Source organism: Hoplias malabaricus, chromosome 1 (assembly GCF_029633855.1).
Source record: "Hoplias malabaricus isolate fHopMal1 chromosome 1, fHopMal1.hap1, whole genome shotgun sequence".
NCBI classification, from domain to species: Eukaryota; Metazoa; Chordata; class Actinopteri; order Characiformes; family Erythrinidae; genus Hoplias; species Hoplias malabaricus.
In genome coordinates this window covers 14,824,325-14,848,341 of record NC_089800.1, presented here as the reverse complement: position 1 = coordinate 14,848,341, position 24,017 = coordinate 14,824,325, and the positions used below count along the sequence as shown (strand labels likewise).

Here is a 24,017-nt window from a genome sequence, read left to right as displayed (position 1 = left end):
CGTCTGAATTTCTGCAGAAGCTCTCAGCTCTCTCTAACTTGGCCAGATGTTATTCACATCTCCAAAAGCTGCGTTTAAAAGCACCGCGTTCATTTACCCGCTGTAGGCAAAAAAGACGCTTATTTTACTCACGTTGGTGCTCTGTGAATCCCGCTAATCCCCGTTTTAAGTCCTCTGTGTGAGAATTTTTAAAACCTCGCCATCCCCGTGCTGCTACGTCCACAGTGGAGCGGAATGTGGGATTCCGCCATGTCAATTATGTGGCAGTGAATAAGGGGTGGGGGGTGGGGGGGGGTGTTACCGTAAAACACTAAGAATGAAGACTGAGCTCTCGACATTACCGTAAAACACCAAAGAACTGAGCTTAAGCCTTCCCAGTAGGGATATTCAAACTCTGGTCTTGGGGTTCAAAGTGCAGTGTTGTTCTCCATTATTCTAGCTGCTTTATTCAATATTATAAGGACCATTACAAAAAAAGTGGGTAAAGTAATGCATACACTAATGTAACTTTTCATTTCAACTCATGTTTTTGTTTCTTTGTTTGTTTTTGTGAAGAAGAAGAAAAAAGTCATATTTTATTAATCCATTCAGGGAAACTGAGACTGCATTTATGACGTCCATGGCAGTGAACACACAACCTTAGCAACAGGGCGACAGTTTGGGGTTAGGTGTCTTGCTAAAAGGCACTTCAGCCATGGGTGATAAGGAAGAAGAAATGCCTCTATATTATCACCCTTGATATTTGAGCCATTCCTAACATATCTAAATATGGAAAAAAAAATGTAATTTGAAAAAGAAGCATGAACATTATTTCACCTCTCTTTATGTATCAAAGTTAAACAAAGAAAGCCTAATAAGGATGAAACATTTAAGCAGCTAGTATGTGTATATCATGTACCCTGGGAGCAGTGTCACTGCAAATTTGAGAATGGTCCACCACACATGTTAGAAACTGCCCACTAATCCAAAGTAGTGACACAAACTGTACATCTCTAACCATGCAATACAAATCAGAGGGGGTTCCAATAAAGCTGCCAAGGAAATTGTGCTAGGTCAATCATAGTGTACCGTGAGTTTAAATAAGTATTTGCCCCAGGCTATAAACTACTAAAAATCCACAGATTGGTCCAGATGTAGATGTCCATCAGAGAAAAACATGACAAAAACGATAACTTCTGAAAACTTTCCATGTCTTCAGGCATTTCCAAACGAATTATGCTGGTCTCCCCATTAAATTTAATGTGATTTAGCCACCAGGTATCATCATACGTGCACATATGGCCTCTCACACTCACACACTCACATTCCAGAAAAGGGCAGTTAATACAGAAGGGAGTTGAGGATCTGATTGTGGTCATGTCTTTTCCTTAATTTAATTTTACTTAAGTGCTACAAGGCAGGTTATGGAATGACACTCTTTCACTTGGCAGGTATTTTAAACATTTCCGAGAATAGCAGTCACTTTTAACACAGGAGAACAGAGCTGGAGAAAATGGTTTTAGTGTCATGTTGAAGAAATTGACAAAGTTTAGTGCTATGTGACTGATTGCGTTAGTAAACGAGTAATATATTGATTACAAAGCTGAAGTGATTAGTTAAGAAATCTTTACCTATATTTTTTTTCAAAACATCATTAATTAATTGAAAGATTTCTTCTGAAATACAATATAAGATAACACAATTGTACAAGGAAGAAAGTGCAAGAGGTCAAATAAAAATAAAGACATAGATAATGGGTCTTCTCACAAACACGCAAGACCTGATACGCCAACAACACTGTCCCCGTCAGATAAAAGAGCAATCAAAGATTCCACCTTTGAGAGGACACTGATCAGCCGTTACATTATGAGCACCTCTTTGTTTCTACACTCACTGTCCATTTTCGCCACTGACCAGACAGGAGCACTGTGTAATTCTACAGTTAGAGACTGTAGTCCATCTGTGACTCTGCATATCCTACTCATTTTGTCTGCCTCTTTCACGCTGTTCTTCAATGGTAAGGACCCTCGCAGGACCACCACAGAGCAGGTTCTATTTGGGTGGTGCATCATTCTTAGTGCTGCAATGGCACTGACATGGTGGTGGTATGTAAAATCACATAAAACAATGCATTTATAAATATAGGCTTATTCAAACTTCAACAGCTTAGCTCAAAACACTTGGTCTACATTTAAAATGAGGTGCAATACAGGGCAGACAATCAGAAAAGCCACCAAATACACAATGTAGCACTCTTAAAGGCTCAGTAAGAAAAACAGAGCTTGGTTAAATGGAAGGGGAAAGAAAGACTGGAAATGGTCATGTAAATATAAATAAGGACTGTTTTGGGTGTATACATCTTGACAGATGCTCAGTAGATTTTAGAGTCAGAAAATATAAGCAAAATGCATGATATGAACATATTTGCTGATGTATAGGTGAGAATAAATGAGTTTAGATTTCTGCATATGGCATTTGTTATTATTAGTATTACAAGCTAAAGTCCTTGAAAGCAGATGCTTGATCCTGTGTGATCTGTGTGCTCATGGTGTTTGTAACAAAACATACTCCAGTGTTTGTTGTATCTGAAAAAAATTTGGCTTGAGATCCTCACTGTTACCATTTAGGATCAGGGTCCGGAGTCTGGAGGGGGCGCCAGTCCTTCACAGGGCGACACACACACTCACACATTCACTCACATCTTCACACCTACGGACACTTTTTGAGTCGCCAGTCCACCTACCAACCCGTGTTTCAGTGGAATTTTAACATTAAAAATGAAACGTTGTTTTTAAGCTCTAAACAATAGTAAACCAGTTTTATGAATTTTTATTTATCAAGTGTATGTTTTTTTTCCTGTAAAATGCAACTCATATGAGATGACACATCAGCTCTGTAGTTCCTGAATGTACCAATTTAAATGTCATGGTCCCCACATGTGGGTTTCCATGTTTAAAGTAGGTGAAATACCCTATTAATACCCTTCATATGAAATGATCTGATGGACCAGCTGGTGTCCACAAACTTTTATTTTATATTTAATGTGTAAACAGTTTAAGGCCTTTTATTTGACTGAAGACTACAATGTTGATTAATGACCAGTGAGAAAAACAATGTACACCAGTGGCTCACAGTTTCCATCGTTAGTATTAATAAATAAGAATGATCAAACTATTAATAATTCCTCCTCTCTGGTCTTATCCAGCATTTTTATCCAGAGTTGTGGAAAAATAGTGAAGATTTAAAGGCAGGTTTGAATTAACAGAGTCCAAGACGAAAGCAGACAAGACAGCTCACGTCCCTCATGCTCCTGGCCTGGAGTGGAACCCCACACACACACACACACACACACACACAAGTATTTGTGCTGCATGCCCTACTTTCCATGCAGCTGCATTTAGGCGTCATGTCTACGCAGATGTGCATTGCCACAGTTTAAGGAGGAACCCTTGCCTCAAAGCAAAGAGAGAGAAAAAAATCCAAATGCAGATTTCACTTCTGTGAATTGTTTAAATTATTTATACGTAGAACTCCACCCTAAATATATCACATTTAAAAGAAGAGCTACATGGTCAAATAAACACCTGCTTAGTATGGCATTGTGCATGAATAAATAGCATTTCATGTGACAATAACAGCAATAACAATTTATTTTATTCATTCATTCACTCATCATCATAATCAATATATCTTGATTTATGTTGCGGTAGGTCTGGAGCCCACCCGGAATCACTGGACACAAGGCAAGAACACACCCTGGACAGGGAGCCAGGCCATCGCAGGGCATCACACTCATCCAGTCGCTCACAGCTGTGGACAGTTTCACACAGCAACATGTGTTTTTGGAATTTGGAAGGAAACTGGAGCACTCTGAGGAAACCCACACAGAAATGAGGAGAACACATCAAACACCTCAGAGACAGTGAAGCAAGGTTCAAGGATCAAAGGCAAGACCCCAAAACCCTGGAGCTATGTGGCACAGTTTTTACCTGTTGCACCTAATTTTATTATTGCTATTAAGTAGTGATAATTGGATAGTGTAAATGATATTGTGATGACAGTTATATATATATATATATCAACAAACCTCTTTTAATAGACACCTGAAATCTATGACTAATACAGTTCTTTCCCTTCACTCTTATACAAAACCCTAACTTTAATCTCATGCTTTGATACTCTCAAATCAACTTCAGTTTAGAACACGTATATTAGGACAATGGCGACATCTGGTGGCAGTATCCTGTTATGAACACTCCCCATATTAATTTATTCTCTCACGTACTCAGATATTATGATAACTATATCCATATGGGTAATAAAATGGGTATAAATATCTGATATATATCTGATAAATATCTATTTGCCAAGGCTTAAAATGGGATGGCCAGACAAATAGGGGCAGAGCATCTTCAAAACAGCAGGGACCTGTGGGGTGTGCCAGGTATGCAGTGCTCGTTACATACCAAAGGTGGTCCAAAAATGTGCAACAAGTGCAACAACAGAGTCATAAGTGCTCAGGGCTCACTGAAGTACACGGGGAGTGAAGGTCCAACTGCTCTGATTTCACTGAAGAACTACAAAAGCGCAATTGTTGAAAAAGTTAATGGTGGCTATGACAGAAAGATGTCAGAACATATAAGGCATTGCAGTTTGCCGAGTAGTCTCAGTCAGGTCAGAATGCTCATTCTGACCCTGTCCACCGCCAAAGAATTTGGGCACAAGAGCATCAGAACTATACTACGAGGCAAGGCCTGAAGGTGGCATAATATATACAAATCATGATTTAATTACATGATGTGGGTGGATGGATGAATTTTGTGCATCGCTTACACGTGGAAGCACCAGGATGCACAATGTGAAGATGGCAAACCAGTGGAGGCAGTGTGATTCTCTGGGCAAAGTTCTGTTGGGAAACCTTGGCATTCATGTGTGTGTGACATTGTTGCAGACCAAATACACTCCTTCATGGCAACAGTATTCCCCAAGGGCAGTGATCTCTTTTTAAACAGGACAATACAGACTCTCACACTGCCAAAGCTGTTCAAGAATAGGTAGATGAATATGACAAAATGTTCAGGGTGCTGAATTGGCCTACTTATTTGTTGAATCTTTAACATGTAATATTGCATAAGCTTTTATATACTTAAATAAAAACTTCAACTTCCTTAATATTGTTAAACATTTAATCAGAATGAACAGAGGAAACTTGCTCTTTCGTGTATAAAGGTCCTCATTCTCAAGCTTACCTCTGGATCTTCTGTTATCTTCTCTAATTCAGCTAGGCACTTTTATCAGTTTCCACCACAAAACCACAGATAATGTAATTTACTCATTAAATAGACAATAAACTCTTAGTTTTTAAAAAGAGTGATAGTGACTGGTTTATTTGGTCTTTTGAATACAGTCATCAGCTCCAATTGACTTATCACTTGAGTATCACATAACCATGACATTCATTCATTCATAGTCTGTAACCGCTTATCCAGTGCAGGGTTGCGGTGGGTCCGGAGCCTACCCAGAATCACAGGGCACAAAACGAGAACACACCCTGGAGGAAGTGCCAGTCCTTCACAGGGCGACACACACTCACATTCACTCACCCACACAGAGACTTTTGAGTCGCCAATCCACTTTGGACCGTGAGAGGAAAATGGAGCACCTGGAGGAAACCCACACCGACACGGGGGGAACACACCACACTCCTCACAGACAGTCACCCGGAGGAAACCCACGCAGACACAGGGAGAACACACCACACTCCTCACAGACAGTCACCCGGAGTAAACCCACGCAGACACAGGGTGAACACACCACACTCCTCACAGACAGTCATCCGGAGGAAACCTACGCAGACACAGGGAGAACACACCACACTCCTCACAGACAGTCACCTGGAGGAAACCCACGCAGACACAGGGAGAACACACCACACTCCTCACAGTCATCCGGAGGAAACCTACGCAGACACAGGGAGAACACACCACACGCCTCACAGACAGTCATCCGGAGGAAACCTACACAGACACAGGGAGAACACACCACACTCCTCACAGACAGTCACCCGGAGGAAACCCACGCAGACACAGGGAGAACACACCACACTCCTCACAGACAGTCACCCGGAGGAAACCCACGCAGACACAGGGAGAACACACCACACTCCTCACAGGCAGTCACCCGGAGGAAACCCACGCAGACACAGGGAGAACACACTACACTCCTCACAGGCAGTCACCCGGAGGAAACCCACGCAGACACAGGGAGAACACACCACACTCCTCACAGACAGTCATCCAGAGGAAACCCACGCTGTCACAGGGAGAACACACCACACTCCTCACAAGCAGTCACCCGGAGGAAACCCACGCAGACACAGGGAGAACACACCACACTCCTCACAGACAGTCATCCGGAGGAAACCCACGCAGACACAGGGAGAACACACCACACTCCTCACAGACAGTCATCCGGAGGAAACCCACGCAGACACAGGGAGAACACACCACACTCCTCACAAGCAGTCACCCGGAGGAAACCCACGCTGACACAGGGAGAACACACCACACTCCTCACAAGCAGTCACCCGGAGGAAACCCACGCAAACACAGGGAGAACACACCACACTCCTCACAGACAGTCATCCGGAGGAAACCCACGCAGACACAGGGAGAACAACACCACACTCCTCACAGACAGTCACCCGGAGGAAACCCACGCAGACACAGGGAGAACACACCACACACCTCACAGGCAGTCATCCGGAGGAAACCCATGCAGACACAGGGAGAACACACCACACTCCTCACAGACAGTCACCCGGAGGAAACCCACGCAGACACAGGGAGAACACACCACACTCCTCACAGACAGTCACCCGGAGTAAACCCACGCAGACACAGGGTGAACACACCACACTCCTCACAGACAGTCATCCGGAGGAAACCTACGCAGACACAGGGAGAACACACCACACTCCTCACAGACAGTCACCCGGAGGAAACCCACGCAGACACAGGGAGAACACACCACACTCCTCACAGGCAGTCACCCGGAGGAAACCCACGCAGACACAGGGAGAACACACCACACTCCTCACAGACAGTCATCCAGAGGAAACCCACGCTGACACAGGGAGAACACACCACACTCCTCACAAGCAGTCACCCGGAGGAAACCCACGCAGACACAGGGAGAACACACCACACTCCTCACAGACAGTCATCCGGAGGAAACCCACGCAGACACAGGGAGAACACACCACACTCCTCACAAGCAGTCACCCGGAGGAAACCCACGCAGACACAGGGAGAACACACCACACTCCTCACAAGCAGTCACCCGGAGGAAACCCACGCAGACACAGGGAGAACACACCACACTCCTCACAGACAGTCACCCAGAGGAAACCCATGCAGACACGGAGAACACACCACACTCCTCACAGACAGTCACCCGGAGGAAACCCACGCAGACACAGGGAGAACACACCACACTCCTCACAGACAGTCACCCAGAGGAAACCCATGCAGACACGGAGAACACACCACACTCCTCACAGACAGTCACCCGGAGGAAACCCACGCAGACACAGGGAGAACACACCACACTCCTCACAAGCAGTCACCCGGAGGAAACCCACGCAGACACAGGGAGAACACACCACACTCCTCACAGACAGTCACCCACAGGAAACCCATGCAGACACGGAGAACACACCACACTCCTCACAGACAGTCACCCAGAGGAAACCCATGCAGACACGGAGAACACACCACACTCCTCACAGACAGTCACCCAGAGGAAACCCATGCAGACACGGAGAACACACCACACTCCTCACAGACAGTCACCCGGAGGAAACCCACGCTGACACAGGGAGAACACACCACACTCCTCACCTCAAAAAAAAAAAAAAAAAAAAAAAAAAAAAAAAAAATGAATGTACTTTCATATTATTAATACATTAACATGTATTAATACTCAGGTTATATATCTGGGTGTAGATAATTTAATTTCATGCAACACTTTTTAACACCGTTAAACGTATTTTTTTTTTCAGAGAATCTCTTAACAATGATTTAGTATCTCATAATTACGTCTTTGCATCTCTTAACAATGATTTAATCCTTCATACTTATTATTAATTCATCAAAAAAAAAAGTCCCTCATAATAACGACTTTCTGTCATCCTGTAATTATGTGTTAGTATCGCACAACTATGAATACAGCGTCCAGAAACCGACTTTAGCAGGCCAGGTACAGAAAGTCTCTCAATACATAGGAGTTGACAGATTTCATAATAACGACGTACGTTTTAGAACAATGGGAAAGATTAGGATTTCATTATTATGAGATTGCAAGTTATAGTTATGAGAATATTATATATTTATTATGGGTAGGTTTTATCCAGTAGCTTTATAGAGAGGGGGCGGGACTTTTATTTTGAAAATGTCCCGAATGTTCCTAAGCCTGTGTTATGAAGGAGCAGGATGCAGAGACATGTAGATGTAGATGAAGTTGTAGTTGCGGCGACTGAATGACTGCGCTGTTTCAGGCTGGAGCTGACAGTGAGGATGAAGGTGATGAAGACTCCAGCTTTTTTTTCCGCGGTGCTGCTGTCTGTGGCCGTGTCCTACTACATTTACCTCCCTCTGCCCAGCACTGTGTCCGAGCCCTGGAAACTCATGCTGCTGGACGCGCTGTTCCGAGCCTTCTTCCACGCGGTGAGAAGTTCATCATGTACTAATGATTAATATAAACGTCATCTGGTTTACAGAGCCATAACAAAACCGCTCTGAATCCATACTAAAGCTGTCATGCTCTAATTTATTTAATCTGCACTGATTCTTTTATATCTTTACATATTACAGCGAGGACTGTGGTGATGTAACATGTTTTAAAATGTTTTTTTCCCCTTCTGTGATTAAATCGATGACATCTTACATATGACGTTATGTAATAGCAATATGACATTGTAATAACCCTGTCATTGGTGAAGCTCATGAAAACCAACATCTGTTCTGCAAAATAACATGTTTAAATTCACCTAATGCTTTAAAAGTTTTTATTTGTTGCTTTTATTCTGCACCTTTTTCTGCATTCAGTTCACACAGATCTATCTACGAATACACATTCAGCCCCCACGTCTATCTCCACCCACCCCTAAGCCACTGGTTGTTTAGGTTTGTGACATAAGAAGCAGTGTCTCTTTGAAAGAGTTTGTCTTTGAAACACTAAAGTTTCAAAGCAGAAATGCTCAACCGTGGCATTAACTATAAAATGAATATAAATAAAGCTCTCAGGCATCAGACAGTGTATCTGTAACCGTTTTGTGTAATTCCCTCTTATGCACATACATTTGTGTAAAACATTTTAGAGACATTGAACTCTCCCCAGGTCTGGTTCCTATCAGTACAACTGTGAACTATTCTCGGTAAGTAATATTAAGACTCTGTGTTGTTCCAGAACAGAGCGTTCCACCTCAGACCACCCTCCATCACTTTGACTACTCAGAACTAAATTATACAGACATTTTTAAGAATCCACAAGAGTATCCCTTTAATCTTTGAGGGTGCGTGAGGTAAAGTTTTGTGTCATTATGATGGTAATCTCTGTGCTTTTGTGATGAATCTTTTCCAACCAGTTACACCTGGGCCCAACCCTTCCACGCAGCTACAGTCTTCCCCACTGAACCCATGTACAGCTCAGTTCCTCATCGAAAATAGATTGAATATTAAAGCTGCTTACAATTTGTTAGAAAATAATAGATTATTAATAAAATTATTATTATTATGTCAGAACTGTTTATGAACCCCTGTTCCAAAACACTTAGGGCATTAAGTGAGATGCTAATAAAAACAGAAAGCAGTGATTACAAAACGTACTTTAATTATGAAAGGTGGTTTTCTTTGTGGACTACAGTGGGTTTTGTTGTTGTTTTAGTCAAGACTCACTCCAAATTTGATGTCATTTAAACCCATCCAAACATCTGGGACAGGAGCATACGCTGAAAAAAAAAAGTTTGAATTTTCTTATTTTATTTGTTTAAGTGAAAGGGTTGAATTAAATTTAAATAATCTAAATCCATAGATATCATACAAGTAAAATGTACTCATTCTCAATGATTTTGGAGCATGTCCCAGGCATTAATTCATCAAATGATTTAATTCTTAGAGAAAACAATGAAGTTGATTAATTTAAACATTGTGGATCTTTTTTGTTTAAGCGCAGGTCAAAGTGAATTTGCACAATTTTATTTGCATTTCTCTTACTGTCCCCATCTTTTTGGAACTAGGTTTGTAAGTTTCCTCATTAAAGAAAATATTACTCTGACCCCAATTTAATTTTTGTTCACTCAGTTTGGGCTATACATTTATCTATGTGATGTTTTAATGTAGAAAGATCATAGAAATTTGAATTAAGGTACTTTATAGCATGACCTTTCCAGTATGGGATGCTAATGAACACAGTAAAAAATTTTACAGAGCAGCTACTGTCATTTATTTTAACAGTATTGTGCTGTGTATTGAATTGTGGTATTTAACAGTAGAAAAACTGTTGTATGGTAATTTTACAGTAAATGCCAGCACGTTACTGATATTTTAAAGTGTCTCAACTGTAAGTTAACAGTATAATAATGTATAAAGTATTACACTATGACAATAGAATAACAGCCAGCATGTTACATTTATTTACAAATGTGAATTTTGCTTTTTATTCTTCTAAATCAACCCCCCACCAAAAAGAAAAAAGAAAAAAAGAATTCCTGAAGGACAGACGTGCAGTGCAGTTTAGCTATAGTGGTTTATTTAAAGCTCTCAATTATTTGTACATTCAAATGAATGACTTTACTGAACTCATGACCATAAGAGGCTTAGTGAAATAGCATAAATAACAGTGTAGCAAAACCACCACATACAATATAGCTGAGCTTGGTAATGTCATTTACCTTCAGTAATAACCTAACTTTCAATGAATTCCAAGTGCTAGAGGTTGAAAATATTGACTTCAACCTTTCATGTATTTTCAGTAAGTTTAGTTGAACTAGTGTGTGTAGTGTCTGTTCTTTTCTGTTATGATCCAGTCCTCTTTTGTTTGCAGGGTAATTTTGTGCAGGACCTTGGCCTGGCTCATCACATCCACGTCCTGAACTATGTTGTGTCGTTGGTGGAGATTCGAGGTCCTCAGTCCAGCGAAAGTGTGCGGGTAACTGACACGTCTTTCGCTGGGCTGCAGGCTCGAGTGTTTGAGTCCACTTCCTCCGGCCGCAGCAGCCTCAAACGAGGGGTGGTCTACTTCCACGGCGGCGGGTGGGCCTTACTGAGTGGGAGTGAGTAGGCTCATCCGTATTTCTGAGAACATTCAAATGTGGTGAACTCTGAAGTCTCATTTCAGCACCGTAACGTTAAAAACTGTATTACTGTAAAAACAGCACGATTTGATAATTTTATGTTTACATTTGATGAATAACTAATACATTTTTAAAAATGAGCATATTGTCAGTGTCAGGGACAATGTATTTCCATTTTTGCCATTTATTTTACATAATATAAAAATTCTGGCTACTCCTTGGTGCTCAGTCCAGGATGTTTCTGCCTTTTATCTAATGATTCCTTGTAGATTCTGGATCCACTGCGAACCTGATCAGGATGAAGCAGTGACAGAAGATGAATGAATGAATGATCTACCCTTTACATTTTTCCACATTTTCACAATAACAAGAACAATGCAAAATAGTTTCTTTGAAAATTATGAGGGATCGTTGCTTCTCCTTTGAGTTCCAACAACAACTATGTATGTCATTGATAGCTTTTACAGTCATTTATATTCCAGAATCAGTGCAGTGAGGCCGTGACCTTCAGATGGATTCACTGTTGTTTGTGTGATGAGGGTTGTGTAACTGAGGGAAAGTTCAGCAGTGTTTACAGTTTCGGCAGGATTCCTTATTCACACACTCCCTCAAGTGGCCAGTTTCTGAAATGAACAAGAAACAGTTCCTCAGTTATTAGGGAACAAAGCAGTAGGTGTGGGTATATGAACAAGCGTGGGAAGTCATAAACATCAAGTAGAAGTTGCAGGGCGGAGCTGCAGGACTGCATGTTTGTTATGGTAAATCAAATCGGCTGCTGTGTAGTTCATCACGGTTAGAGTAAAACTTTGATCTCCAGTGCATTCATAACACATCCTTCATTTTCAGTGGAGCTTAGTGTAAAAGATGTTTTACTCCAGCTTGTTTTGGATCTTTTCTATTGGTCTGTTCAGAGTGAAGATACACAATGTAAAGGGCAGACATCAAAAAATGAAAATTGGCAAAAATGAACATACAAGGTTTTGGTTAAACGTGAATAGAAGTTGTGTACTGATATATTGGTAGTGTTACTGTAAATGGCAATGTTTGTAAACTCTTTTATTTCCTTTTCACTGCCCTCTTGTACTTCCTTGTCCCACCTCCCTCCAAAAGGAATGCGATCCTATGACCTTCTGTGCAGGAAGATGGCTGAGGATTTAGATGCAGTGATTATATCTGTGGAGTAAGTTTGCTTAAAGCTAAACTGGGGCTTCTTTAACCTTTAACATCTGCCAGTGGGTTCAACCTGCCTTTAACGTACAGAACGTCTTCCGTATGATTAATGAATACGTTTTGTGATGGATGTTTAAAGGGAAATTGCACTTTTTATTTTGGGGAGCATAACTAAATAAGACATAAACAAAGTGTGTGTTTAATGCAGTTCTCAGCATTTGTTACAACAGTGGGATCCAGGCGTCAAATATAAACATTTTATTTATGTAATAAAGATTACATTTTGGTAAATCTGAAAGTAATGAAATGTTAGAATGAATTGATGAATTGGTAGAGTTCCTTGTAAAGCTGCACTATGTAATTTTCACTGTGTCACAATGTTCAGTTTGGGGAATTCCTCTTTGCTGGGAAAAATGTAATTGCATGAAACTCGCAGAACAACATATCCTTACATTTTAGCTTTTCATCTGTCCATTTCCTTGAGCGGATGATTGTGAGCATGTTCATTTTGAAAGAGCATTATATTGAATATTGGGCCAAATTCAGCTCTCTCTGGCCATTCACTAACCTTCAGCTCTGTACAGATCAGCACCATGAGCCACTCCCACACAAGTAACACATCCCTGGTCCTGGGACTTCTTTTTGGACCTGTGCATGTGATGTTAATACGTTAAGACGTTTGACATCATCCAAAATGTCTGTCAAATCCAGCTCAACAGTTCTGTTTTAGACTTTACAGCAGTAGAAGCACACTATGGAGTATCACTTCCTTCACTTCCTACCTGGTGCACCTTTAAGGAAAATACAAACATTGATTTGATTAGATGACCTCCATAAATCCTAATGTGTGTGGAAAAATACTTAAGACAAAGTGAGCTTGTGTGAATATGTGCACCAGTTAAAGACGGGTGACTTTTGCATTTCCAGTTACAGGCTTGCCCCTGAAGTTCATTTCCCAGAGCAGTATTATGATGCTCTGCGGGCCTGCAGGCACATCCTGACAGCGGATGTTCTGGCTCAGTACTCGGTGGATCCAGAAAGAGTAGCCGTCTCGGGTGACAGCGCTGGAGGCAACTTGGCTGCTGCCGTGGCTCAACAGGTAGGAGCACAGATCTGAAACAAAGCCCTGCAGCCATTCGGCTTTAGGGCACGTAAGCTGAAACCATGTGTATAGAATTGCATGCAAAATTTCAACATCCCTGATCAAATTACATGTTTTTTTTTATTTCAAAGTTCTACATTGAAGACACTTAAACTTTTGAAATGACCCAAACTGTTTGCATACTGCATACAATAAAGCAAACATTGACAATTAAGAAAATATACCACAAAATGAATGCATATAGAGCCAAGAAACATCAAGTTGAGAAGCTGCAAGAAAACAAGTGCATTTAGGGAGGGGTTATACATCAAACACTAAAGCAGCAAACTTCAGATACCAAGCATGTCTTGGCTGATCACATACATCTGAGGCTAGGGTAGCAAAAAAGTCCTTACTCTGCTTTTGCAGAATGCTGGTTTGTTTACTGACACAGTATGATTTGTTTTTTTGATACAGCTGGCCTCAGACAACAGTGTCTCTGTCAAGTTCAAGGTACAGGCCCTTATCTATCCTGTGCTCCAAGCCTTGGACTTCAACACACCGTCTTACCAGCAGAATGGCAACATGCCCATCCTCTATCGCCCTCTCATGGCCCGCTTTTGGCTGGAGTACCTCAACGGGAATCCGAACCTTGTTCCCACCCTCCTGGCGAACAATCACACGGCCGTGGACCAAGAGGAAATGATGGCAGCTAAGGCGAAGATGAACTGGACCAAGCTCTTAGCCCCTGCATTTCAGAAGGACTATCAGCCAGTGGTCCCTCGCCTTAGCACTGCTGGTCTCCTAGAGCAGCTGCCTGGCTTGTTGGACGTTCGGGCAGCTCCTTTGTTGGCAGAAAGAGAGGTATTGAAGTTGGTTCCTCCTGCCTACATCATGACCTGTGAGCATGACGTCTTGCGGGATGATGGCCTCATGTATGCCCGACGCCTTGAAGAGGCCGGAGTGACCGTCACTAGTGACCACTATGCAGAGGGTTTCCACGGTTGCATGGTCTTTGCTTTCTGGCCCACATGTTTCACTGTGGGGATGCAGAGCATGTGGAACTACATCCACTGGTTAGAAAATAACCTGTAGGCTCTTAAAGAACTCATACAATCCTGTGGAACATGTGTCATTTGGAAAAACCTGTGAGCTTTAGTAGAAGCTGCAGGTTACTATAGAACCATTGGTCTCTAGTAGAATCTACAGGCTCCTATAGAAGCTTTGGGCTATACCCAAAGAGACTATAGGTCCCTGTAAAATCTGTGGCTTCTTTAAAATCACATTTCATACTATAGTAGAACTATAGTAGGACTATAGTAGAACATGTGGGCTTTGGTAGAACCTGTAGGTCCCTGAAGAACCGTTGGATTTTGTAAAAATATGTGGGCTCTTCTAGAACCCCTAGGCCCCCATAGAACCTATGGGCACTAGGAAGACCTCTAGTGTTCCACAGAACTTCTCAGTCCCTGTAAAACCTATATCTTCTGCAAAAGCAAATGGGTTTTAGTAGATTCTGTAGGTTACGGCAGGACCTGTAGGTCCCTGTGGAGTCTGTGGCTTCTGTAAAAACTTGTAAGCTCAAGCAGACCCTGAACCTTTGGCATCTGGGAAAGTATGTAGTTCCCTGTTGAACCTGTGGGTTACGGTAGAACAATATGGATATAGAACAGAAAATCTACAAAATGCCTGATTTTGTTCTCCTGGTCAAATAACATATGTAGTATTTAAGTGAACTCAAGTACACACCCTCTAATGAGAACACAGTTCTGCTTTTCTGACACATAATATCTGTGTATTTGCTGAATTTAACACAAAAAATTCAGCTCAAATATCCAGTATATTAAACGTAATAACTAGAATGTTACACTTTTTACAGACATTGCAGCAGAGGATGTGCTGACTTGCCTTAAGCTTCAGTTTGACCAGGGGTACACAAACATTTGCACACAACTGTACAATACCTCTTGGGAATTCAGCATGCAGCGCAACATGTCAATGCAACAGAGTCAGCTCAGATAGAGACCAAACCCTTGAAGATGTTTCGAGTTAAATGTGCACTGGCTGGACTGGTGCCACTAAAGCATAGAGCACGTGTTAGACTGCATTCTTGGAGGGCCACAGTTCTGCAAAGCTTAGTGTTTGCTCTGTTTAGGCAACTACTGTGTAAAGTAACAGTAGTCAGGAACCACTAATGTGTCTTTTAAGGGGTTAACAGAATTATTTGCTCAGTTCCTAGTCAGGCCTTTAATGTGTTAATCGGTTGATAAGAGAGAGGAGGGGAGAACTGCTGCAGCCCTCGGGAATGCAGTCTGTCACACTGATATACAAAAAAAGATATATTATTATTATATAAGATATATATATATATATAAAATATATATTTTATGATGTACTGTACTTTAATTACATTTTATAGACATATTTGAACTGTGAACTGTTCCATAGCTTTAGGTAGCACTTGACTGTGGGTCATTGTTCATAAAGCTGCATTAGCCTTTCATTAAAGCTTAAAAAAAATCCTGCATAAACCTTGGTACAAGCTCATCGCATTGCACAACTCTTTCTAGGGTGAAACAGGCTAAAGCAGGCAATGTTCTAACAACTGATGTCCACAACTGTGGATGTTAATACAGGCTTATGACGGTGGCGATAAACAGCGTTTGGAGTTGTCAGGTGGTCTTATGAATGATGGCTTACAGTACAGTGTTATTTTATTTGTTTTTTTTAAATCATGACTCCACAATGTTTCCCATAAATATGAGTATGTATTTGTGCAATGGAAAGAAACCAAACACTGTAGTTAATAGAGATGGATATACTTGAATAACAATGTGTACAAAGGTTTAAAGGGGAAGTCCATAGATTTTTTGTCATTTCTGCAGAATTCAGACACAGAATTGTAAACAAGGTCATTTAGAGTGCTTTGTTGTGAAATGGTTCCTTGCAGACAAACTTGGATTTCATTACAGTGATAAGAACCATGGGTCATAATGTCTTCAACACACATGTAGGTTTATTATCATTATTATTATTATTATTTAATTTATTTATTACTTTTTGGATTACAAAATAGGCATTCAACCTATATGCATCTATTTGGTGTAATATTTAATTCAAACACAGGTTGAATAGTGGTAAATTCAAACCAACAAGTTTTCTTTATGAACTACTTTTTATCTCACATCACCCACCACGTATCACTCCACCAGGATTGGGTTTAACCCTAAGCCAAAATCCTACCTCAAAACAATTAAAACATTCTTGTGCTGCATTTACAGTTTACAGTGAGAGAGCTATTAGAAGTATTTAACTCTTTGAACGTCTTGCCATGGTCTCCCAACAGCATCTTAGAACAAAGAAGTGTCTTAAATGGTAGAGAGAGCATTACGCTCAACAACCTTTGTCCCTGTTAAGATGATCAAAACACTAAGATGTTTTGGGGAAACTGGGCTCTGGTTCCTATCACTACCACTGTGAACATATCCAACTTGTCTAATTTCTCTTAAATGAAGTGTTGTAAGTGAAACTGCTTTGAGTGACTTGGTTCATATTAATGATTTAATAAAAAATCCCCTTTAAATAAGTGGTATACAGATGTCATTTTACACTGCACAGAAATAGTTAGAGGTAAGACATTCATTCATTCATTATCTGTAAGCGCTTATTCAGTTCAAGGTCACTGTGAGTCTGGAGCCTACCTGGAATCATTAGGCGCAAGGCGGGAACACACCCTGGAGGGGGCGCCAGTCCTTCACAGGGCTATACATACACTCCCACTTTCACTCACACCTATGCACACTTTTGAGTCGCCAAGGAGGAAACCCACGCGGACACAGGGAGAACACACCACACTCCTCACAGACAGTCACCGGGAGGAAACCCATGCAGACACAGAGAGAACACCCCACACTCCGCACAGACAGTCACCCGAAGGAAACACACACAGACATAGGGAGAACACACCACACACCTCACCCGGAGGAAACCCACGCAGACACAGGGAGAACACGGCAAATTCTTCACAGACAGTCACCTGGAGGAAACCCACGCAGACACAGGGAGAACACATCACACTCCTCACAGACAGTCACCCGGAAGAAACCCACACAGACACAGGGAGAACATGGCAAATTCCTCACAGACAGTCACCTGAAGGAAACCCACGCAGACACAGGGAGAACACACCACACTCCTCACAGTCACCCAGAAGAAACCCACGCGGACACGGAGAACACGGCAAACTCCTCACAGACAGTCACACAGAGGAAACCCACGCAGACACAGGGAGAACACAGCAAATTCCTATCCGACAGTCACCCGGAGGAAACCCACGCAGACACAGGGATAACACACCACACTCCTCACAGACAGTCACCCAGAGGAAACCCATGCAGACACAAGGAGAACACACCACACTTCTCACAGACAGTCACCCGGAGGAAACCCATGCAGACACAGGGAGAACACACCACACTCCTCACAGACAGTCACCCGGAGGAAACCCACGCAGACACAGGGAGAACGCACCACACTCTTCACAGACAGTCACCCGGAGGAAACCCATGCGGACACAGGGAGAGCACACCACACTCCTCGCAGACAGTCACCCGGAGGAAACCCATGCAGACACAGGGAGAACACACCACACTCCTCGCAGACAGTCACCCGGAGGAAACCCATGCAGACACAGGGAGAACACATCACACTCCTCGCAGACAGTCACCCAGAGGAAACCCACGCAGACACAGGGAGAACACACCACACTCTTCACAGACAGTCACCCGGAGGAAACCCACGCGGACACAGGGAGAGCACACCACACTCCTCGCAGACAGTCACCCGGAGCCGGAATCGAACCCACAACCTCCAGGTCCCTGGAGCTGTGACTGCGACACCTACCTGCTGCGCCACCATGCCGCCCTGAGTTAAGACCGTTCTTGTTATTATGGAAATCGTTTAATGATCTTTCTCTTTTAAAGGCACATTTATTTTTAAGCATGTTTTTACTGTCAAACAAAAACCTCGTATTTCAATTTTTTGACGTCACTTCAGCTGCTCCTTTCGCTGTTTGAAATGTTCACTGTAGATGGACCATTGGAAGTGCTCCAAAAGTGGCATGGAATTAAATCTTCTTACATTAACCTTCATTGAAAGTCAAGAATGATTTTTTGGGGGGCACAAAGTGACCACTGTGGAGATAGATAGGTTTTTTGGAGAGCAATGAAAAGATTAAGTGCGCTTTATGTTTGTAAGTACAGTCCAAAACTTCTGCGGCTGCTCTGTGGTAAGCAGCGCTGTTGGCAGTGGGAAGGATGACAAAAGGGAATTTCCTAAACACAGACCAGTGTGGGGCTTCAGAGGAAACATGAGAGTGGAGAGTAGCTGTGGGAAAGGCCTGGGGCCGTGGACTTAGAGTGCAGGAATGCTCTCAGTCTCACTTCACCTTCACCTATGGGACTGTGACCTCCTCACACTGCACACCTCTACACATTCCACACCTCCACGGTCATTGCCACACTGTACTTTATGCTGAATTGTTTATCTTAACAAAATATGCAAATCTGTCAGAGAATAAACCAACAATGTTCCTAACCAGCAATGTGTGGGAATTTCACATACTGTCCATCATTTTAAGGAACTGAGGTATATATTTTAATATTGAATTTGTGTTTTTTGTCCACAGGTGTGATGTTTTAATTTTAAAAATCTAGTTACCAGGGCCATAATATTCTGAAATAAGATCTAATAATAAACATTGACAGAAGATTAATCTGCATCTTTCGCTTTGTTTTTAAATACGTGGAAAGGACAGTATGTGAAATGCGGGGCAGTAATTTGTAAACAAATTTCCCCTCATCATCTCCACTGATTTCTGTAGCTGTACTCATCTTAAAATTGATGTCTTCAACATGTTCCAGAATATAGGATGGAAAATGAGACAATTAATTACTAGGATCATTATGGGATGTTCAAAAAACATCTTTAAGCAACTATTTACTCATTTCCATATTTTCCTTTTTAACTGTGAAGAATATTGTTTATGATTAATTTTATTGTTTATGAAAATATTAAAAAGGAAATATATTTATACCTTCTTAGGACCTGAGATTTTAGGCTATTATTTTTGTGTATTATTTCAACTTTTTCCTAATATTTTTGTCCTAATAAAAATTTGATTTCAGAGACAATGCACTTTGTACATTTATTACTCCTGTTCCCTCAGCTTATCATCAGAAAGGGCAGTGAGCAATCTCAGTGTTTAGGACGAGTAAACTACTCAGTCCACTGTGACAAAGTGCAGAGATGTGGACCGAAACCAAGATGATTACCAAAGTCGATATCTGTATTCATCTCTAACTCATTGTGTTTCTGGTGTATGCGTGTGTGCCTGCTCTTGGCTAAACACTGCAGTGTGGTAACACTATATATGGTACTGACCATTTTCTTTTTTTTTTTTCTTCTTTTTTTTTCTCTATTCCCAGTGTTGTATTTCTTCTTTTTTAAGGCCTCGATGGTTCTGACTCTTGGCTATATATGCTCTTGTTTTCTTTGGAACGTCTCAGCAGTAAGCTCAGATTGCACAACCGTCAGATTGCTCGACTGCTGAATGTAATTCTGTTGAATATATTTTTTTTCTTTTGCACCATTGAACAGAAGATGTCACCATTGTGTTCTTCACTATTTGGATTTTCCAACATTTACCTCTTCCCAAGAAAATAAACTTCACACCTTGGATTAAACTCAGCTGCTGTTTTTATTTCCCTTCTTCCTTTATGGTACAAGACATTGATGATACAGCGCACAAACCTTTGTAGACATCCTTTCTACTGAGTGATCTGAGTTAAGGCACAATATTATAGCTGACAAGTGCTTGTACAATCTCCAAAGGAAAGCATAAAATGAAATGGGTTATGGCCTGAGAACAGTCTCTGGCGAGGGTTTCTAGATGAGTATAGGGTCACTACGCTAAATGCCAATCATTGGCTTCAGGGGAAAAAAGCCCCCAGCACTGGACAGTGTATCGGTTTTGTGTTCTCTGGAATGATGGAGCATAATCCAGGACATTTGGAAAGAGATGGAGAGGGGTTTGGGATCTAGGGTGAATTGTCCAACATACGTATCCTACCTTATATGCTATATGCTTCAGTCACATGCTCACATATTAAAATAAGTAATTTAAAGCCCTCTTAGAAGGGAACTCCCTGTTGATACCCTTGATCCCACAGTAAACATTGAGTGAGGAATCCTAAAACTTCCTGAACACACACAAGCCTCTCCTTATCACCATCTTTAAGAGGAGTCTATTTTTGCACCGGTGGTTTAGATTTAGCCTCCAGGCTCAGCTTAGCATGTCATGCTAACTGGAATAACCTGTTGCTTCTCAAGCCCCGACAGAGAAACTTCTCTTGTATGGAAGTCATTTGTGTTTATGACAAACCGTTGCAATACTGAATGGGTCACATGACCAAACCTGATCCACGAAAAGCAGAAGGGAGAGGATGAGAAGTTGCCTTTCTCTAACTGCCACAGAACCTGATACCTAGCCGAACCCAAACCCTCAATTTTCAACTGTTACATGCTTCCCTCAGGTCGGCTTCATCAAGCCTCTGAATCACCAGTCCTGCCAGAGTTATTATGGTCTGCAGCGAAACTCAGAGTTAATTATTAATCCTGGGAAAAAAAGAGGCCCTCTCATTATTTCAAAGGAAAACAAAACCGAAGGAACCGGGGATTGAATGTGAAAGTTCACATACCTAGCTCGCCAAAGAATGTTATCTTTCGACTAAGGTTCACATTGTTCATTACTTCCTGATTTTAAGGGGGCAGCCACTCGGTCAGAGCCAAGTTTCTGCAAAAAAAAAAAAAAAACAAAAAAAAATAAATAAATAAAACCCCACTTTGTTTTGCAGATCATTCAAAGGGCCCATATCCTACAAACCTCCGTTCTGAAGCTGGGACATTAGGCCTATGTGAAAAGCACTGTGTAATAGGGCACTGATTTGCACATCCACTTGGATCTGATCTGGACCTGAAACAAAAACAATCCTGGGAAAAATGTATGGGCTGTAAATACCTTATCACCTTCATTGCTTCCTGTAAAAACATGCTAATTCCAATAAGTGGGACAGGTGTATTTTAAGACTAAGAACATTTTTCAATATTCAATATCTTTCTTAACATTCTGACATATTTGAATGCACACATCGAACTCAATGTTTGTGAAAATACAGTGCAGAAATAGAGTTGAAACATTTCCTAAATGTGTAATTTCTTCTTTTTTGATTCTTTTTGTGAACTCATAGAGTTGTCAGGAGTTATCAAGAGTTATGAGGTTGTGAAGAGGGGTTGAGATACACATGATACAATTAGTGGATTCAGGCATTCATCTTCATTTTGTCTGAAACGGACTGATGGTCATTTATGAGGAATGGAACATTTTTACTGAGAGCTTTGGGTCAAACAAGGCCTGGTTACAGATCGAACTGAGATTCTTTTGAACAGTTTGATATGAAACATATGGGGTTCATGTGCCTGCAAAGCAAATCTGAGAAGCTAGGCAGAAATCAGGATGGGTTTAACCAGGGTCTGTAATCATACTTCAGATTAAAAGGAGCTTCCCAGAGCAGATGAGTGAAGGCATGTTACTTGACACTGGCAAATAATCCAGCAGTTTAAGAACAATGTTGCACAATAAGTGAGTGCAAGTAAAGTCAAACACAAGAGTGCAGGGCTATAGTGCTGTAAGCCGAATAAGAAACTGCAAATGCGTTTTTTGTGAATTCAGAAAAGGGCCGGTTTTTTGGCCTAGTTTCTGTAGCTGAACTGCTTTAGTCTGAAATTTTTAACCGTGTTTCCATACTATGTCAAAGGTTTACAATAAAACAATGGAAAGAAAGATGAGGTGTTCTGCAACAGGGACCCTTTTCGAAGACACTGAACACAGCTGGTCAGACATTGACTCACTGCTGAATCTCAGTTTTTCTTCAAGCGCGTCACACTCAATTTATTAGGGAGTTTCCTGAAGAAAGAAAAAAAGATTATTTTAGAGTTATTGCCATAATTTCCTCCCAAAACATGGTTCTTCAAAAGCATGCCATAGCCTTCGGGTTATTGTTTAACAGCACTTTTAAAGGCTTTGCTCCATTACAGATCAGCCGTTTGACAGCCTGGAATGAGTCTCTGTGGTGAGAGGAGCTTTATGTACCTACTTCCACCACAGGCCAAAAGCACAGAACACAGCAGTGATTCTTACACTCTGAGATTTTGCATGTTTTATTTTGACTTTCTCCTTCTTTCATTTCATCTGCCAAAAATATGAAAATCCTAGTTTATGGCCATAGTGACTGGAAATGTAATAAAACACTGATTGTTAGACACCGTTAGCACCCATTCATTCATCTTTGGTAAATGATAAGTCGTCATTTGGGATCACACACTCACCCAGTCACTCACACACTCACATTTATGGCCAATTTCACACAGCCAATCAACCTACCAAAATGGGTTTTTGGATTGTGGGAGGAAACTGGAACACCTGGAGGAAACCCACACAGACACAGGGAAAACACACCAAACTCTTCACAGACGGTGACTCGAGGTGATGATTGAACTCCGGAGCTCAGGAACCCAAAAACAAAAGTACTTGATTATGTCACAGGTTAATCTGACGTTAGGCCTAAACTACCTACTCTGTATCTAGATACTACAGAGGGGAAAAATCCTGACTGGACAATTTTTGTTTATAGTGAAACCCCTTTTTTCAGATTCAAACAATGAAAGTTTGATGATTTAATAAGTGAATAAATACAGTTTACAAACACAAATTCATAGCTTTTTCAGAAGACCTGCAGGTGCATGTAAGAGAGAATGAATACCCTCCTGACAAACCAGATTTCTACAGCAGTGTAGTGTAGTATATAACAGTACAAACACAATGAATTGGTGTGACACACAGTCCTAATTAAATGCATTTGGTTTAGTTTAGTGATCTGAATGTTGGATTCAGATGCATGTGATTAAAACAGAAACATAAAACTCTGGGAGAATCACCAGGAACTGAACTGATGAAGAGTCATACAGTCCTTGTTCTACATGAACAGGATGGGTGTTTTTCAGTGAAAGTGATCCTACAGACGTCAGGCCTGTTGTGTAAGCAGAGGTGTGTAGTAGGTAGTTTCATTTACTAAAAACATGTACTTAAATGAAATAATAATGGATTTGTACTATTAGTTATTTACATTTGTTCAAGTTCTCTAATCAAGAACAGAGACCTAATTCAAGAACAAGACCTATTCCTTTTTTGTGTTTACATTTATTATATACTGCAGTGAAGGCACTGTAAAAGGTATGGGAACTACAGCACTTGTGAATAAATGCGCTTTATTGACATTCAAATGCTTTAAGAGACTTATAAAACTCAAGTAATCACCC

General features: G+C 41.3%; 2 protein-coding genes across 3 annotated transcripts in view; one reads left to right on the top strand and one right to left on the bottom strand.

Annotated features, from left to right (window-relative positions):
- fndc3bb (fibronectin type III domain containing 3Bb) overlaps positions 1-257 on the bottom strand; it is a 61,085-nt gene extending 60,828 nt beyond the window's left edge. For both annotated transcript variants that reach the window (XM_066646862.1, XM_066646863.1), the window contains exon 1: positions 133-257. The gene's annotated coding sequence lies outside the window, so the exon portion shown is untranslated. The remainder of the gene's footprint in view (positions 1-132) is intronic.
- An 8,225-nt stretch (positions 258-8,482) lies between these two features.
- LOC136670108 (neutral cholesterol ester hydrolase 1) lies at positions 8,483-17,154 on the top strand. The gene is made up of 5 exons (XM_066646861.1): positions 8,483-8,705; positions 11,083-11,311; positions 12,443-12,512; positions 13,430-13,601; positions 14,061-17,154. Exons 1-5 carry the CDS (start codon positions 8,556-8,558, stop codon positions 14,676-14,678), a joined length of 1,239 nt encoding a protein of 412 aa, XP_066502958.1. The 5' UTR covers positions 8,483-8,555; the 3' UTR covers positions 14,679-17,154.
- The last annotated feature ends 6,863 nt before the right edge of the window (positions 17,155-24,017 follow it).

Bases quoted from the DNA above. Each gene is read 5' to 3' on its own strand.
- LOC136670108 (XM_066646861.1), top strand. From the start codon at position 8,556: ATGAAGGTGATGAAGACTCCAGCTTTTTTTTCCGCGGTGCTGCTGTCT. The intron at 8,706-11,082 runs GTGAGAAGTTCA...TTTTGTTTGCAG, and splicing joins TCCGAGCCTTCTTCCACGCG to GGTAATTTTGTGCAGGACCT. The intron at 11,312-12,442 runs GTGAGTAGGCTC...TCCCTCCAAAAG, and splicing joins GTGGGCCTTACTGAGTGGGA to GAATGCGATCCTATGACCTT.